Here is a 19,655-nt window from a genome sequence, read left to right on the forward strand (position 1 = left end):
TTTTGCCACTATCTTACCTCTAAGGGGAACCCTTGGACTCTGCGCACACTATCTCTTACTTTGAGATAGTATATACAGAGGCAACTTCCTACAACTACTGATACCTTTTACAAGGGACTTAGCTGTGTGCCAGGAGTGTGCCAATGGTGGAAACAATGCTACACTTTTGGGAAAGAACACTGATGCTGGGGCCTGGTTAGCAGCATCCCAGCACACTCTCGGTCAAATCAGCCTTAATATGAGGCAAAACGTAGGGGGGTAACCATGCCAAAAGTGGCACTTTCCTACACTATTTTTCTAAACTGGTGTTGAGTACTTTTGTGGTGTTTTCACTGTGTTACTGTGTGTGTGTACAAAAACTTTACACAATGTCTCTGAGATAAGCCTGACTGCTTGTGCCAAGCTACCAAAGGGGTGAGCAGGGGTTATCTTAGGTGTGTGACTCCCTTATCCTGACTAGAGTGAGGGTCCCTTCTTGGACAGGGTCCAAACTGACTGCCAACTATAGACCCAATTTCTAACACACACTATCTAAAATTATAAATAATCAAATAAATCTACTCTATGAATTGTGTATTAAAACAATATTGGCCACCGCAGTACAGCCTTATGACTTTTTCAAATGTTGCATTTAGAATTCCTGCTCTGTTTTAATCAGCCATCTGGAATTCTGTTTTTGAATCAATTCATTGCATAATCTAATCTTGGAATTTAGGGCTGCAAATTTTTGAATTTGTAGTACATTTGCTATTTTTTATGCAATTTGGTCGGTACAAACACAAGCGGACAGAAGTGTCTAGCAGTGCAAAGGAAATAACGGACAAGCACAACAAACCTTAAAAAAAACATTCATTTATTCGCTGATGGCACAAGTCATTAAATATGTGAAACCGCTTTGACTGGTATACCACTCTATATAGACAAAAGAAGCGAGACCTTGCAGAAGAAGGACATTAATATAATCTTTGTAACAATAGGGGATCACAGTTTTGTTTCTCCTAGTAAACTTTCTGGATTCTTTATGTTACATCACAAAAGACCACCAAGGATCATCTCCTCACAATGTTCTTTTAAAGGGGGTGATGATTAGAATCCCAGTGACTTTGAGAATTGGCAAGCCTTGTTGTTAAAAGAGATGTTAAAGTGTAAACAGTGTCATTGGGCAGTTTAGACCCTACTTATAATTCACAGAAAGCAAGCATAGTCCAGTTTCTGGGTCCTGGATGCCTCTTTCTAGAAGCTGCATGTATGTGAGGTTCTCATGGGTGTTGGGGTCAAAGAATCCTTTGGTGTCGTCGCTGGGGTCAGAAAGGATCTGATTCATCTCTTCGTCGAAGTAGCCCCTCTTGTATGCAACCGCCACAGGCACACGGTGACTCTGCACCGGGTCGATGATGCCTCCTGTGGCAATCTGTGCCTCCAGAAGGCGGATGCCGTGGTCTTTCACAATCAGGTCTTTATTCATGGCCTGGAAGAGGGAGATTTTCTGCCCAGTGTATGGATCTGTGTAACCAGTCACTGCTTTTTCTGCAGACAGGAGCTTAGCATGGAGTTCCTGCCCGATCACTCCAGCGGACACAGCTTCATCTACAGAAAGTTTCTCGTTGGTCACAGGGTTAATCATGAATCCAGTGGCGGCTTGAGCCTCAAGAAGGACCAAGGCAGTTCCGGGTCTCAGAATCCGTCTGCCCATGGCCTCATAGATGCTCATCTTCTCCATCTTTGTAGGGTCTTTCTTAGAGGCCACAAACACACCAGCGATGCAGTTGGTTCCTTCCAGGTATCGTCTCACAGAGTCCATTTGTGTGACTTCCTCCAAAGTCTTTTTGCCCTGTGTGAGATCGGTCAGAGTCTTTGTGTCGATAATTTCTGAGCTGAGCAGTTCGGAAGCCGTGACTTGTCTCCTGAGACCCTTAAACTTCAGCTTGCTGCTTCGCTCCTCAAACTCCTCGATTGTGGTGGTGACAATTCTGATAAGTTCCTCTAAAGTTAATTCTCCTGATTTATATTTTCTGAGAAGCTCGCTCCTTTTCTCTTCAGAAATATATTTAGAGTGAAGGAGCTCCCACACAGAAAGAGCTTGGCCTTTAAACTCACCAGCAGTGATTTTGACATTTACACCCTCCAGCACCTCTCTGGTCTGTGAGTCACTTTCATCTGAGGCTCCCTTTGCAGTGTCCTTCTGGTCTAAAGAGCTATGCTCAGTCTCTGTTTCTTTAAGGGTACTCGTGAGTATAGTTATTACGTCTTCTATCGCTGATGTATATCTTTTGAAGAGAATCTGTTTTCTTTCCTTGGGGTAGTGTTTAGAACAAAGAACAGTCCACAAAGAAAAAGTATGACTTTCAAGTTGAGGGATATTGACATGGAAATATTTTAAAGTGTTTTTAATTTCTTCCTCTGACTTCCTATGTCCATCTTGATCACTCTCTGAATGACCATCATATTTACCTTTGCTGATACGGGTATCAGCATTGCCAGATTTTGATGAAAATGTAATTTCTGTCCTTTGTTCAGTGTCTTCAATGTCCTTTTTTTTACTACTGACTTTGCCTTTATTTTCCTCGATCGAGGTGACCAGAACAGTTTTGAGCTGCTCGAATGTTAACTTCCCTGACTTAAACCCATGCAAGAGTTCCTGCCTTTGCCCCTCTGTTATGTATCGAGAGAAGAATAAATCCCAGATGGAAATGTTCTCCCTGCTAAACATCCCAAGAGGAGCTTCGGCTAAAGCTGATTGCATTAAACCTTTCAGCTGCTTGTCTATCTGGAACCATGATGTGCCTTTTTCAGCAACGTCGAGCATGTAGAGCCTTGTTTCTGGATCCTGGACACACCTCTCAAGCAGTTGCATGTACGTTAGATTTTCATGAGTGTTGGGGTCAAAGAACCCTTTTGTGTCATCGCTGGGGTCAGAGAGGATGTGGTTCATCTCTTCATCAAAATAACCTCTCTTGTAGGCAACTTCTACAGGGACACGGTGACTATGCACCGGGTCAATGATGCCTCCCGTGGCAATCTGAGCCTCCAGAAGACGGATGCCATGATCTTTCACAATCAGGTCTTTCTTCATGGCCTGGAAAAGGGAGATTTGTTTCTCAGTGTAGGGATCTCTGTAGCCAGTCACTGCTCGTTCAGCAGAAAGAAGTTTGGTGTGGAGATCTTGTCCCACCACGCCAGCAGAAACAGCTTCATCTACAGAGAGCTTCTTGTTTTGCACAGGGTCAATGATGAAGCCAGTGGCAGCCTGTGCCTCAAGAAGCACCAGAGCAGTCCCGGGTCTTAGGATGTTTTTCTGCATAGCCTGATGTATGCTCATCTTTTCTCTCTTGGATTGGCCTTTTTTAAGTGGCAGCAAAACTCCAGCAATGCAGCTTGTGCCTTCCAGGTATCTCTTTACAGAATCTATTTGATTAACTTGCTCCAAAGTCTTACTGCCTTGGGTGAGTTCATCTAGTGTCTTCTTGTCAATAATTTCGGAAGTGAACAGCTCTGCGGCAGAGACTTGTCTCCTGAGGCCTTTGAACATCAGCATACTGCGTCTCTCCTCTGTTTTTTCAATTATGGTGACCAGAGTCTTGGTCATTTCTTGTAAAGTCAATTCCCCTGATTTGTACTTCTGTAGAATTTCACTCTTTTTTAACTTTGATACATATGTAGACTCCAAAATATCCCACAGAGACATTTTCTGACCTTTGAACTGCCCCAGGGGTATCTCAACCAGGGTATCCTGTAAATGGCTTTGTGTTTTTTCATCTACTTGCCAAGAATCAGCTTCACCCAACTGGGAGATCATCAATGCATCATTCAAATCCAAACCCTCTTTTCTGGCTCCCCATTCATTAATGACATTGGAAACAGCTGTTGCAATTTCTCTTACAGTCAGTCTGCACTTGTCCAGAAGTTCGTGTCGTTTGTCCTTAGCGATGGCTCCAGAATGTAGAAGATCCCAGACAGAACACATTTGACCTTGAATTTGCCCTTCTGTGACATTGATTTTGATATCCTGCAAAGCGTTTCTTAGAGCTTCCTCTGTTGGATAAGACTCCTCGATGATGGTGATAATGATTGTAACTAGTTGCTCCAAAGTAATAGTTCCTGACTGGTATTTCTCAAGCAGGTCTTTCCTTTTTTCTTCTGCGATGTAGTTGGAGTTAAGAAGTTCCCACAGAGAAAGTTTCTGACCTCTAAATTCACCTAGAGAGATGTCAATGAGTTTGGACTCCAGGGCATGTTGGGTTTCTTCACTTATGCCTCTCCCCTCTTCAGCTGCCAAAAGTGTGGGAGAGAGAACACTTTGTATTTTCTCCACAGTTGCTTTGTGCTTATTCAGAAGGTTGTGCCTTATATCTGTTTGCATGTATGTGGAATGCAGAAGATCCCAGACAGTTTTCCTCTGCCCTTGAAAGTCACCGGCAGTGATGTCAACGTTGATGAACTGTAATGCTCTGTTGATTTGATCTTTCTCATTGGACTGTGGTCCAGTCTTGTCAACACTTGGGTCTTCCTTTTTCCCATTATGTTGAGCTTGCTGGTTGATAAAGACGGTGGATTTAATATTCTTTTGGGTGTTTCCAGCCTCATTTTTATTGGAGCTCATGCCCCCTACAGTGGTGCCATTAACAGTTTGAGAGACATTCTTTTGTTCTGTTTCTTTAATAATCGTGAGGATGTTTGTGATGAGCTCATCAATGGTTAATGTTCCTGATTCATATCTTTTTAGGATCTCTTGTCGTTTCTCCTCTGAGGTGTAGTAGTAGTTGATAAGTTCCCACACAGACACCTGTTTCCCTTGGAAGTGACCTGAAGTGATATGAGTGAACTTGTTCTTCAAAAATGTTAGACTTTTTAAGCCGCCTTCGTATTTGGGAGCTCCTTTTCCCAAGACGTCGAGCAGGTAAAGTCCAGTCTCGGAATCCAGGACACACCTCTCGAGCAGCTGCATGTAGGTGAGGTTTTCATGAGTGTTGGGGTCAAAGAAACCTTTGGTGTCATCACTGGGGTCAGAGAGGATTTGGTTCATCTCTTCATCAAAATATCCCCTCTTATACGCAACCTCCACAGGGACGCGGTGACTGTGAACAGGATCAATGATGCCTCCTGTGGCAATCTGGGCCTCTAAAAGACGGATTCCATGGTCTTTCACAATTAGTTCTTTGTTCATAGCCTGGAACAGAGAGATTTTTTGTCCACTGTAGGGATCTGTGTAGCCCGTCACTCCCCTTTCAGCAGATAGAAGTTTAGGATAAAGACTTTGGTCAATGACATCAGCTGCTAATGCTTCATCTACTGAGAGTTTTCTGTTGTTCAAGGGGTCTATAATGAATCCGGTGGCAGCCTGTGCCTCGAGCAGCACTAGGGCAGTTCCCGGCCTCAGAAATCCTTTCCACATGGCCTCATAGATGCTCATTTTCTCCTTCTTCCCTGGGTCTGTCTTGGATGGCACAAACACTCCAGCGATGCAGCTCGTTCCTTCCAGGTATCTCTTCACTACATCCATTTGAGTCACCTCTTCCACAGTTTTACTGCCCTGGGTCAGTTCAGTGAGTGTCTTCTGGTCAATGATTTCTAAAGTCAGCAGCTCTGAGGCAGTGACCTGTCTTCTCAGACCTTTGAACTTTAGCTTGCTGCTTCTCTCTTCTGTCTCCACGATGATGGTGGTGATGATTTTGATGAGTTCAGATTCACTCATCCCTCCTGCTTGGAACCTCTTCAGGAGCTCCTTTCTTTTTTTATCGGATATGTACTTTGAGTTGAGCAATACCCACACGCTTACTTTCTGCCCCTTATATTCACCTACACTGATGTCGGTTGTGAGAGACGTCAAAGTGTTTGTCGTTTCTTGATCTACGAAGAAAGAGTCAGTCTCATCATTGACAGTTCTTGTTATAATGTCTATGATTTCTTTGACAGTCAATTTGTAATTCTTTAGCATCTCTTCCCTTTGTCCATCTGTAATGTATTCAGAGTGCAGAAGGTCCCACACTGTAACTTTCTGCCCTTTATATCGTCCCACTTTTACGTCAACAGTGATGGACCGTAAGGCCTTCTCAATGTCTCCTACCTGAGGCACATCTTCTTTATTTGTTGGATGTGCACTTGTACACTCCTGCTGGTCTTGTTTTATTATTTCATTTACCTCTTCTTTCTTTTCAATTGTGGTAATGAGAGAGTTAATTATTTCTTCCACTGCTGTTTTGTGCCTCTTCAGGTGATCGTTTCGCTTGTCTTCAGGTGTGTACTTAGAGTGCAGCAGATCCCACACAGTTTTCCTCTGTCCTTGAAAGTCGCCGGCAGTGATGTCAATGTTGATGAACTGTAATGCTCGGTTGATTTGATCTTTATCATCGAACTGTGGTGCAGTCTTTTCGACAGATGTGGCTTTCTTTTCCCCATCAACCTGATTCTGTTGGATAATAACGGTGGTGGAAGTAATATTCTTTTGGGTGTTTCCAGCCTCATTCTCATTGGAGACCACGCCATCTATGGTGGTGCCATTCAAATTCTGGGAGTCACTCTTGTTTCCTGTTTCTTTAATAATCGTGAGGATGTTTGTGATGAGTTCATCAATGGTTAACGTTCCTGATTCATATCTTTTTAGGATCTCTTGTCGTTTCTCCTCTGAGGTGTAGTAGTAGTTGATAAGTTCCCACACAGACACCTGTTTCCCTTGATAGTGACCTGAAGTGATATGAGTGAACTTGTTCTTCAGAAACATTAGACTTTTTATGGCTCCTTCGTATTTGGGAGCTCCTTTTTCCACGACATCAAGCATGTACAGTCCAGTCTCAGAATCCAGGACACACCTCTCGAGCAGCTGCATGTAGGTGAGGTTTTCATGAGTGTTGGGGTCAAAGAAACCTTTGGTGTCGTCACTGGGGTCGGAGAGGATTTGGTTCATCTCTTCATCAAAATATCCCCTCTTATACGCAACCTCCACAGGGACGCGGTGACTGTGAACAGGATCAATGATGCCTCCTGTGGCAATCTGGGCCTCTAAAAGACGGATTCCATGGTCTTTCACAATTAGTTCTTTGTTCATAGCCTGGAACAGAGAGATTTTTTGTCCACTGTAGGGATCTGTGTAGCCCGTCACTCCCCTTTCAGCAGATAAAAGTTTAGGGTAAAGACTTTGGTCAATGACCTCAGCTGCTAATGCTTCATCTACTGAGAGTTTTTTGTTGTTCAAGGGGTCTATAATGAATCCGGTGGCAGCCTGTGCCTCGAGCAGCACTAGGGCAGTTCCTGGCCTCAAAAATCTTTTGCTCATGGCCTTGTATATGCTCATTTTCTCCTTCTTCCCTGGGTCTGTCTTGGATGGCACAAACACTCCAGCGATGCAGCTCGTTCCTTCCAGGTATCTCTTCACTACATCCATTTGAGTCACCTCTTCCACAGTTTTACTGCCCTGGGTCAGTTCAGTGAGCGTCTTCTGGTCAATGATTTCTGAAGTCAGCAGCTCTGAGGCAGTGACCTGTCTTCTCAGACCTTTGAACTTTAGCTTGCTGCTTCTCTCTTCTGTCTCCACGATGATGGTGGTGATGATTTTGATGAGTTCAGATTCACTCATCTCTCCTGCTTGGAACCTCTTCAGGAGCTCCTTTCTTTTTTTATCGGATATGTACTTTGAGTTGAGCAATACCCACACGCTTACTTTCTGCCCCTTATATTCACCTACACTGATGTCGGTTGTGAGAGACGTCAAAGTGTTTGTCTTTTCTTGATCTACGAAGAAAGAGTCAGTCTCATCATTGACAGTTCTTGTTATAATGTCTATGATTTCTTTGACAGTCAATTTGTAATTCTTTAGCATCTCTTCCCTTTGTCCATCTGTAATGTATTCAGAGTGCAGAAGGTCCCACACTGTAACTTTCTGCCCTTTATATCGTCCCACTTTTACGTCAACAGTGATGGACCGTAAGGCCTTCTCAATGTCTCCTACCTGAGGCACATCTTCTTTATTTGTTGGATGTGCACTTGTACACTCCTGCTGGTCTTGTTTTATTATTTCATTTACCTCTTCTTTCTTTTCAATTGTGGTAATGAGAGAGTTAATTATTTCTTCCACTGCTGTTTTGTGCCTCTTCAGGTGATCGTTTCGCTTGTCTTCAGGTGTGTACTTAGAGTGCAGCAGATCCCACACAGTTTTCCTCTGCCCTTGAAAGTCGCCGGCAGTGATGTCAATGTTGATGAACTGTAATGCTCGGTTGATTTGATCTTTATCATCGAACTGTGGTGCAGTCTTTTCAACAGATGTGGCTTTCTTTTCCCCATCAACCTGATTCTGTTGGATAATAACGGTGGTGGAAGTAATATTCTTTTGGGTGTTTCCAGCCTCATTCTCATTGGAGACCACGCCATCTATGGTGGTGCCATTCAAATTCTGGGAGTCACTCTTGTTTTCTGTTTCTTTAATAATCGTGAGGATGTTTGTGATGAGTTCATCAATGGTTAACGTTCCTGATTCATATCTTTTTAGGATCTCTTGTCGTTTCTCCTCTGAGGTGTAGTAGTAGTTGATAAGTTCCCACACAGACACCTGTTTCCCTTGATAGTGACCGGAAGTGATATGAGTGAACTTGTTCTTCAGAAACATTAGACTTTTTATGCCTCCTTCGTATTTGGGAGCTCCTTTTTCCACGACATCAAGCATGTACAGTCCAGTCTCAGAATCCAGGACACACCTCTCGAGCAGCTGCATGTAGGTGAGGTTTTCATGAGTGTTGGGGTCAAAGAAACCTTTGGTGTCGTCACTGGGGTCGGAGAGGATTTGGTTCATCTCTTCATCAAAATATCCCCTCTTATACGCAACCTCCACAGGGACGCGGTGACTGTGAACAGGATCAATGATGCCTCCTGTGGCAATCTGGGCCTCTAAAAGACGGATTCCATGGTCTTTCACAATTAGTTCTTTGTTCATAGCCTGGAACAGAGAGATTTTTTGTCCACTGTAGGGATCTGTGTAGCCCGTCACTCCCCTTTCAGCAGATAGAAGTTTAGGGTAAAGACTTTGGTCAATGACCTCAGCTGCTAATGCTTCATCTACTGAGAGTTTTTTGTTGTTCAAGGGGTCTATAATGAATCCGGTGGCAGCCTGTGCCTCGAGCAGCACTAGGGCAGTTCCTGGCCTCAAAAATCTTTTGCTCATGGCCTTGTATATGCTCATTTTCTCCTTCTTCCCTGGGTCTGTCTTGGATGGCACAAACACTCCAGCGATGCAGCTCGTTCCTTCCAGGTATCTCTTCACTACATCCATTTGAGTCACCTCTTCCACAGTTTTACTGCCCTGGGTCAGTTCAGTGAGCGTCTTCTGGTCAATGATTTCTGAAGTCAGCAGCTCTGAGGCAGTGACCTGTCTTCTCAGACCTTTGAACTTTAGCTTGCTGCTTCTCTCTTCTGTCTCCACGATGATGGTGGTGATGATTTTGATGAGTTCAGATTCACTCATCTCTCCTGCTTGGAACCTCTTCAGGAGCTCCTTTCTTTTTTTATCGGATATGTACTTTGAGTTGAGCAATACCCACACGCTTACTTTCTGCCCCTTATATTCACCTACACTGATGTCGGTTGTGAGAGACGTCAAAGTGTTTGTCGTTTCTTGATCTACGAAGAAAGAGTCAGTCTCATCTTTGACAGTTCTTGTTATAATATCTATGATTTCTTTGACAGTCAATTTGTAATTCTTTAGCAGCTCTTCCCTTTGTCCATCTGTAATGTATTCAGAGTGCAGAAGGTCCCACACTGTAACTTTCTGCCCTTTATATCGTCCCACTTTTACGTCAACAGTGATGGACCGTAAGGCCTTCTCAATGTCTCCTACCTGAGGCACATCTTTTTTATTTGTTGGATGTGCACTTGTACCCTCCTGCTGGTCTTGTTTTATTATTTCATTTACCTCTTCTTTCTTTTCAATTGTGGTAATGAGAGAGTTAATTATTTCTTCCACTGCTGTTTTGTGCCTCTTCAGGTGATCGTTTTGCTTGTCTTCAGGTGTGTACTTAGAGTGCAGCAGATCCCACACAGTTTTCCTCTGTCCTTGAAAGTCGCCGGCAGTGATGTCAATGTTGATGAACTGTAATGCTCGGTTGATTTGATCTTTCTCATCGAACTGTGGTGCAGTCTTTTTGACAGATGTGGCTTTCTGTTCCCCATCAACCTGATTCTGTTGGATAATAACGGTGGTGGAAGTAATATTCTTTTGGGTGTTTCCAGCCTCATTCTCATTGGAGACCACGCCATCTATGGTGGTGCCATTCAAATTCTGGGAGTCACTCTTGTTTCCTGTTTCTTTAATAATCGTGAGGATGTTTGTGATGAGTTCATCAATGATTAACGTTCCTGATTCATATCTTTTTAGGATCTCTTGTCGTTTCTCCTCTGAGGTGTAGTAGTAGTTGATAAGTTCCCACACAGATACCTGTTTCCCTTGGAAGTGACCTGAAGTGATATGAGTGAACTTGTTCTTCAGAAACATTAGACTTTTTATGCCTCCTTCGTATTTGGGAGCTCCTTTTTCCACGACATCAAGCATGTACAGTCCAGTCTCAGAATCCAGGACACACCTCTCGAGCAGCTGCATGTAGGTGAGGTTTTCATGAGTGTTGGGGTCAAAGAAACCTTTGGTGTCGTCACTGGGGTCGGAGAGGATTTGGTTCATCTCTTCATCAAAATATCCCCTCTTATACGCAACCTCCACAGGGACGCGGTGACTGTGAACAGGATCAATGATGCCTCCTGTGGCAATCTGGGCCTCTAAAAGACGGATTCCATGGTCTTTCACAATTAGTTCTTTGTTCATAGCCTGGAACAGAGAGATTTTTTGTCCACTGTAGGGATCTGTGTAGCCCGTCACTCCCCTTTCAGCAGATAGAAGTTTAGGGTAAAGACTTTGGTCAATGACATCAGCTGCTAATGCTTCATCTACTGAGAGTTTTTTGTTGTTCAAGGGGTCTATAATGAATCCGGTGGCAGCCTGTGCCTCGAGCAGCACTAGGGCAGTTCCTGGCCTCAAAAATCTTTTGCTCATGGCCTTGTATATGCTCATTTTCTCCTTCTTCCCGGGGTCTGTCTTGGATGGCACAAACACTCCAGCGATGCAGCTCGTTCCTTCCAGGTATCTCTTCACTACATCCATTTGAGTCACCTCTTCCACAGTTTTACTGCCCTGGGTCAGTTCAGTGAGCGTCTTCTGGTCAATGATTTCTGAAGTCAGCAGCTCTGAGGCAGTGACCTGTCTTCTCAGACCTTTGAACTTTAGCTTGCTGCTTCTCTCTTCTGTCTCCACGATGATGGTGGTGATGATTTTGATGAGTTCAGATTCACTCATCTCTCCTGCTTGGAACCTCTTCAGGAGCTCCTTTCTTTTTTTATCGGATATGTACTTTGAGTTGAGCAATACCCACACGCTTACTTTCTGCCCCTTATATTCACCTACACTGATGTCGGTTGTGAGAGACGTCAAAGTGTTTGTCGTTTCTTGATCTACGAAGAAAGAGTCAGTCTCATCTTTGACAGTTCTTGTTATAATATCTATGATTTCTTTGACAGTCAATTTGTAATTCTTTAGCATCTCTTCCCTTTGTCCATCTGTAATGTATTCAGAGTGCAGAAGGTCCCACACTGTAACTTTCTGCCCTTTATATCGTCCCACTTTTACGTCAACAGTGATGGACCGTAAGGCCTTCTCAATGTCTCCTACCTGAGGCACATCTTCTTTATTTGTTGGATGTGCACTTGTACCCTCCTGCTGGTCTTGTTTTATTATTTCATTTACCTCTTCTTTCTTTTCAATTGTGGTAATGAGAGAGTTAATTATTTCTTCCACTGCTGTTTTGTGCCTCTTCAGGTGATCATTTCGCTTGTCTTCAGGTGTGTACTTAGAGTGCAGCAGATCCCACACAGTTTTCCTCTGTCCTTGAAAGTCGCCGGCACTGATGTCAATGTTGATGAACTGTAATGCTCGGTTGATTTGATCTTTCTCATCAAACTGTGGTGCAGTCTTTTTGACAGATGTGTCTTTCTTTTCCCCATCAACCTGATTCTGTTGGATAATAACGGTGGTGGAAGTAATATTCTTTTGGGTGTTTCCAGCCTCATTCTCATTGGAGACCACGCCATCTATGGTGGTGCCATTCAAATTCTGGGAGTCACTCTTGTTTCCTGTTTCTTTAATAATCGTGAGGATGTTTGTGATGAGTTCATCAATGGTTAACGTTCCTGATTCATATCTTTTTAGGATCTCTTGTCGTTTCTCCTCTGAGGTGTAGTAGTAGTTGATAAGTTCCCACACAGACACCTGTTTCCCTTGGAAGTGACCTGAAGTGATATGAGTGAACTTGTTCTTCAGAAACATTAGACTTTTTATGCCTCCTTCGTATTTGGGAGCTCCTTTTTCCACGACATCAAGCATGTACAGTCCAGTCTCAGAATCCAGGACACACCTCTCGAGCAGCTGCATGTAGGTGAGGTTTTCATGAGTGTTGGGGTCAAAGAAACCTTTGGTGTCGTCACTGGGGTCGGAGAGGATTTGGTTCATCTCTTCATCAAAATATCCCCTCTTATACGCAACCTCCACAGGGACGCGGTGACTGTGAACAGGATCAATGATGCCTCCTGTGGCAATCTGGGCCTCTAAAAGACGGATTCCATGGTCTTTCACAATTAGTTCTTTGTTCATAGCCTGGAACAGAGAGATTTTTTGTCCACTGTAGGGATCTGTGTAGCCCGTCACTCCCCTTTCAGCAGATAGAAGTTTAGGGTAAAGACTTTGGTCAATGACCTCAGCTGCTAATGCTTCATCTACTGAGAGTTTTTTGTTGTTCAAGGGGTCTATAATGAATCCGGTGGCAGCCTGTGCCTCGAGCAGCACTAGGGCAGTTCCTGGCCTCAAAAATCTTTTGCTCATGGCCTTGTATATACTCATTATCTCCTTCTTCCCTGGGTCTGTCTTGGATGGCACAAACACTCCAGCGATGCAGCTCGTTCCTTCCAGGTATCTCTTCACTACATCCATTTGAGTCACCTCTTCCACAGTTTTACTGCCCTGGGTCAGTTCAGTGAGCGTCTTCTGGTCAATGATTTCTGAAGTCAGCAGCTCTGAGGCAGTGACCTGTCTTCTCAGACCTTTGAACTTCAGCTTGCTGCTTCTCTCTTCTGTCTCCACGATGATGGTGGTGATGATTTTGATGAGTTCAGATTCACTCATCTCTCCTGCTTGGAACCTCTTCAGGAGCTCCTTTCTTTTTTTATCGGATATGTACTTTGAGTTGAGCAATACCCACACGCTTACTTTCTGCCCCTTATATTCACCTACACTGATGTCGGTTGTGAGAGACGTCAAAGTGTTTGTCTTTTCTTGATCTACGAAGAAAGAGTCAGTCTCATCATTGACAGTTCTTGTTATAATGTCTATGATTTCTTTGACAGTCAATTTGTAATTCTTTAGCATCTCTTCCCTTTGTCCATCTGTAATGTATTCAGAGTGCAGAAGGTCCCACACTGTAACTTTCTGCCCTTTATATCGTCCCACTTTTACGTCAACAGTGATGGACAGTAAGGCCTTCTCAATGTCTCCTACCTGAGGCACATCTTCTTTATTTGTTGGATGTGCACTTGTACCCTCCTGCTGGTCTTGTTTTATTATTTCATTTACCTCTTCTTTCTTTTCAATTGTGGTAATGAGAGAGTTAATTATTTCTTCCACTGCTGTTTTGTGCCTCTTCAGGTGATCGTTTCGCTTGTCTTCAGGTGTGTACGTAGAGTGCAGCAGATCCCACACAGTTTTCCTCTGTCCTTGAAAGTCGCCAGCAGTGATGTCAATGTTGATGAACTGTAATGCTCGGTTGATTTGATCTTTATCATCGAACTGTGGTGCAGTCTTTTTGACAGATGTGGCTTTCTTTTCCCCATCAACCTGATTCTGCTGGATAATAACGGTGGTGGAAGTAATATTCTTTTGGGTGTTTCCAGCCTCATTCTCATTGGAGACCACGCCATCTATGGTGGTGCCATTCAAATTCTGGGAGTCACTCTTGTTTTCAGTTTCTCTAATAATCGTTAGGATGTTTGTGATGAGTTCATCAATGGTTAACGTTCCTGATTCATATCTTTTTAGGATCTCTTGTCGTTTCTCCTCTGAGGTGTAGTAGTAGTTGATAAGTTCCCACACAGACACCTGTTTCCCTTGGAAGTGACCTGAAGTGATTTGAGTAAACTTGTTCTTCAGAAACATTAGACTTTTTATGCCTCCTTTGTATTTGGGAGCTCCTTTTTCGACGACATCAAGCATGTACAGTCCAGTCTCAGAATCCAGGACACACCTCTCGAGCAGCTGCATGTAGGTGAGGTTTTCATGAGTGTTGGGGTCAAAGAAACCTTTGGTGTCATCACTGGGGTCAGAGAGGATTTGGTTCATCTCTTCATCAAAATATCCCCTCTTATACGCAACCTCCACAGGGACGCGGTGACTGTGAACAGGATCAATGATGCCTCCTGTGGCAATCTGGGCCTCTAAAAGACGGATTCCATGGTCTTTCACAATTAGTTCTTTGTTCATAGCCTGGAACAGAGAGATTTTTTGTCCACTGTAGGGATCTGTGTAGCCAGTCACTCCCCTTTCAGCAGATAGAAGTTTAGGGTAAAGACTTTGGTCAATGACATCAGCTGCTAATGCTTCATCTACTGAGAGTTTTTTGTTGTTCAAGGGGTCTATAATGAATCCGGTGGCAGCCTGTGCCTCGAGCAGCACTAGGGCAGTTCCTGGCCTCAAAAATCTTTTGCTCATGGCCTTGTATATGCTCATTTTCTCCTTCTTCCCTGGGTCTGTCTTGGATGGCACAAACACTCCAGCGATGCAGCTCGTTCCTTCCAGGTATCTCTTCACTACATCCATTTGAGTCACCTCTTCCACAGTTTTACTGCCCTGGGTCAGTTCAGTGAGCGTCTTCTGGTCAATGATTTCTGAAGTCAGCAGCTCTGAGGCAGTGACCTGTCTTCTCAGACCTTTGAACTTTAGCTTGCTGCTTCTCTCTTCTGTCTCCACGATGATGGTGGTGATGATTTTAATGATTTCAGATTCACTCATCTCTCCTGCTTGGAACCTCTTCAGGAGCTCCTTTCTTTTTTTCTCGGATATGTACTTTGAGTTGAGCAATACCCACACGCTTACTTTCTGCCCCTTATATTCACCTACACTGATGTCGGTTGTGAGAGACGTCAAAGTGTTTGACGTTTCTTGATCTATGAAGAAAGAGTCAGTCTCATCATTGACAGTTCTTGTTATAATGTCTATGATTTCTTTGACAGTCAATTTGTAATTCTTTAGCATCTCTTCCCTTTGTCCATCTGTAATGTATTCAGAGTGCAGAAGGTCCCACACTGTAACTTTCTGCCCTTTATATCGTCCCACTTTTACGTCAACAGTGATGGACCGTAAGGCCTTCTCAATGTCTCCTACCTGAGGCACATCTTCTTTATTTGTTGGATGTGCACTTGTACCCTCCTGCTGGTCTTGTTTTATTATTTCATTTACCTCTTCTTTCTTTTCAATTGTGGTAATGAGAGAGTTAATTATTTCTTCCACTGCTGTTTTGTGCCTCTTCAGGTGATCATTTCGCTTGTCTTCAGGTGTGTACTTAGAGTGCAGCAGATCCCACACAGTTTTCCTCTGTCCTTGAAAGTCGCCGGCACTGATGTCAATGTTGATGAACTGTAATGCTCGGTTGATTTGATCTTTCTCATCGAACTGTGGTGCAGTCTTTTTGACAGATGTGTCTTTCTTTTCCCCATCAACCTGATTCTGTTGGATAATAACGGTGGTGGAAGTAATATTCTTATGGGTGTTTCCAGCCTCATTCTCATTGGAGACCACGCCATCTATGGTGGTGCCATTCAAATTCTGGGAGTCACTCTTGTTTTCTGTTTCTTTAATAATTATGAGGATGCTTGTGATGAGCTCATCAATGGTTAATGTTCCTGATTCATATCTTTTTAGGATCTCTTGCCGTTTCTCCTCTGAGGTGTAGTAGTAGTTGATAAGTTCCCACACAGACACCTGTTTCCCTTGGAAGTGACCTGAAGTGATATGAGTAAACTCGTTCTTCAAAAATGTTAGACTTTTTGAGCCGGCTTCATATTTGGGAGCTCCTTTTCCCAAGACGTCGAGCAGGTAAAGTCCAGTCTCAGAATCCCGAACACACCTCTCGAGCAGCTGCATGTAGGTGAGGTTTTCATGACTGTTGGGGTCAAAGAAACCTTTGGTGTCATCACTGGGGTCGGAGAGGATTTGGTTAATCTCTTCATCAAAATACCCCCTCTTATACGCAACCTCCACAGGGACACGGTGACTGTGAACAGGATCAATGATGCCTCCTGTGGCAATCTGGGCCTCTAAAAGACGGATCCCATGGTCTTTCACAATTAGTTCTTTGTTCATAGCCTGGAACAGAGAGATTTTTTGTCCACTGTAGGGATCTGTGTAGCCCGTCACTCCCCTTTCAGCAGATAGAAGTTTAGGATAAAGACTTTGGTCAATGACCTCAGCTGCTAATGCTTCATCTACTGAGAGTTTTCTGTTGTTCAAGGGGTCTATAATGAATCCGGTGGCAGCCTGTGCCTCGAGCAGCACTAGGGCAGTTCCCGGCCTCAGAAATCCTTTCCACATGGCCTGATAGATGCTCATTTTCTCCTTCTTCCCTGGGTCTGTCTTGGATGGCACAAAAACTCCAGCGATGCAGCTCGTTCCTTCCAGGTATCTCTTCACTACATCCATTTGAGTCACCTCTTCCACAGTTTTACTGCCCTGGGTCAGTTCAGTGAGCGTCTTCTGGTCAATGATTTCTGAAGTCAGCAGCTCTGAGGCAGTGACCTGTCTTCTCAGACCTTTGAACTTCAGCTTGCTGCTTCTCTCTTCTGTCTCCACGATGATGGTGGTGATGATTTTGATGAGTTCAGATTCACTCATCTCTCCTGCTTGGAACCTCTTCAGGAGCTCCTTTCTTTTTTTATCGGATATGTACTTTGAGTTGAGCAATACCCACACGCTTACTTTCTGCCCCTTATATTCACCTACACTGATGTCGGTTGTGAGAGACGTCAAAGTGTTTGTCGTTTCTTGATCTACGAAGAAAGAGTCAGTCTCATCTTTGACAGTTCTTGTTATAATGTCTATGATTTCTTTGACAGTCAATTTGTAATTCTTTAGCATCTCTTCCCTTTGTCCATCTGTAATGTATTCAGAGTGCAGAAGCTCCCACACTGTAACTTTCTGCCCTTTATATCGTCCCACTTTTACGTCAACAGTGATGGACCGTAAGGCCTTCTCAATGTCTCCTACCTGAGGCACATCTTCTTTATTTGTTGGATGTGCACTTGTACACTCCTGCTGGTCTTGTTTTATTATTTCATTTACCTCTTCTTTTTTTTCAATTGTGGTAATGAGAGAGTTAATTATTTCTTCCACTGCTGTTTTGTGCCTCTTCAGGTGATCGTTTCGCTTGTCTTCAGGTGTGTACGTAGAGTGCAGCAGATCCCACACAGTTTTTCTCTGCCCTTGAAAGTCGCCGGCAGTGATGTCAATGTTGATGAACTGTAATGCTCGGTTGATTTGATCTTTCTCATCGAACTGTGGTGCAGTCTTTTCGACAGATGTGTCTTTCTTTTCCCCATCAACCTGATTCTGTTGGATAATAACGGTGGTGGAAGTAATATTCTTTTGGGTGTTTCCAGCCTCATTCTCATTGGAGACCACGCCATCTATGGTGGTGCCATTCAAATTCTGGGAGTTACTCTTGTTTTCAGTTTCTCTAATAATCGTTAGGATGTTTGTGGTGAGTTCATCAATGGTTAACGTTCCTGATTCATATCTTTTTAGGATCTCTTGTCGTTTCTCCTCTGAGGTGTAGTAGTAGTTGATAAGTTCCCACACGGATACCTGTTTCCCTTGGAAGTGACCTGAAGTGATATGAGTAAACTTGTTCTTCAGAAACATTTGACTTTTTATGCCTCCTTCGTTTTTGGGAGCTCCTTTTTGCACGACATCAAGCATGTACAGTCCAGTCTCAGAATCCCGAACACACCTCTCGAGCAGCTGCATGTACGTGAGGTTTTCATGAGTGTTGGGATCAAAGAAACCTTTGGTGTCATCACTGGGGTCGGAGAGGATTTGGTTCATCTCTTCATCAAAATATCCCCTCTTATATGCAACCTCCACGGGGACGCGGTGACTGTGAACAGGATCAATGATGCCTCCTGTGGCAATCTGGGCCTCTAAAAGACGGATTCCATGGTCTTTCACAATCAGTTCTTTGTTCATAGCCTGGAACAGAGAGATCTTTTGTCCGGTGTAGGGATCTGTGTAGCCCGTCACTCCCCTTTCAGCAGATAGAAGTTTAGGGTAAAGACTTTTGTCAATGACCTCAGCTGCTAATGCTTCATCTACTGAGAGTTTTTTGTTGTTCAAGGGGTCTATAATGAATCCGGTGGCAGCCTGTGCCTCGAGCAGCACTAGGGCAGTTCCTGGCCTCAGAAATCTTTTGCTCATGGCCTTGTATATACTCATTTTCTCCTTCTTCCCTGGGTCTGTCTTGGATGGCACAAACACTCCAGCGATACAGCTTGTTCCTTCCAGGTATCTCTTCACTACATCCATTTGAGTCACCTCTTCCACAGTTTTACTGCCCTGGGTCAGTTCAGTGAGCGTCTTCTGGTCAATGATTTCTGAAGTCAGCAGCTCTGAGGCAGTGACCTGTCTTCTCAGACCTTTGAACTTCAGCTTGCTGCTTCTCTCTTCTGTCTCCACGATGATGGTGGTGATGATTTTGATGAGTTCAGATTCACTCATCTCTCCTGCTTGGAACCTCTTCAGGAGCTCCTTTCTTTTTTTCTCGGATATGTACTTTGAGTTGAGCAATTCCCACAAGGTTACTTTTTGCTCTTTGTATTCTCCTACACGGACTTCAACAGTGACAGATTTAAATTTGTTGATATGTTCTTCATCTAAGTGAATTTCTGTCTTTGCCACGTCATCAATTGTTCTAGTGACAATCGTGATTATTTCTTTGACAGTCAATCTGTAGTTTTTCAACAACTCCTGCCGTTTCCCCTCATTGATATAGCTAGAGTGCAAAAGGTCCCAAACAGAAACATGTTTCCCTTTGAACTCTCCGACATTGACCTGAACCTTGATTGATTCTAGGGCGTTCTTTAAATCCTCCTCACTGGCAAAGCCACCCCTTGCTCCTATCTCCTGTGTTGCCATTTTTCTTTGTGCGTCTGCCATCTTTTCTTCTGTCATCATCAACGCGGAAAGTATATTCCGCTTTTTATCAATCAGCAGATATTTTCTTGGACAGATTTCACTTTTCTTCCTCCGATTGGGACTCTTCTATTTCAGATGTTAATCTTTCTCTGGAAAAAAGAATACAAACAATACATAAGTAAGCTGCAATAAGTCATTGATTCATCATTCATGAACATGTAGTTATGCCTCACTATACCTATATGTATTCTTATACGTTAAGTGTGCTGCTAAATAACGCATCCTCTGAACGACGTATGAAACCACACGCTTCCTTATAGTGGCCTATTGGAACAAACAATGATGAATAGAGTGAAAATACAATGTAAGAATTATCAGTGGAAGAGGAACCACAACAAAA

The 19,655-nt window shown here is 43.6% G+C and overlaps 1 protein-coding gene across 1 annotated transcript in view; it reads right to left on the bottom strand.

Annotated features, from left to right (window-relative positions):
• Positions 1-836: 836 nt before the first annotated feature.
• The window catches only part of EPPK1 (epiplakin 1), a 130,945-nt gene continuing 112,126 nt past the window's right edge, over positions 837-19,655 (bottom strand). The window contains exon 3 of the mRNA XM_069220970.1: positions 837-19,404. Coding sequence (XP_069077071.1) covers positions 1,175-19,294 — 18,120 coding nt within the window. The 5' untranslated portion in view covers positions 19,295-19,404 and the 3' untranslated portion in view covers positions 837-1,174. The remainder of the gene's footprint in view (positions 19,405-19,655) is intronic.

This window comes from Pleurodeles waltl, chromosome 2_2, assembly GCF_031143425.1.
Source record: "Pleurodeles waltl isolate 20211129_DDA chromosome 2_2, aPleWal1.hap1.20221129, whole genome shotgun sequence".
Lineage (NCBI taxonomy): Eukaryota > Metazoa > Chordata > Amphibia > Caudata > Salamandridae > Pleurodeles > Pleurodeles waltl.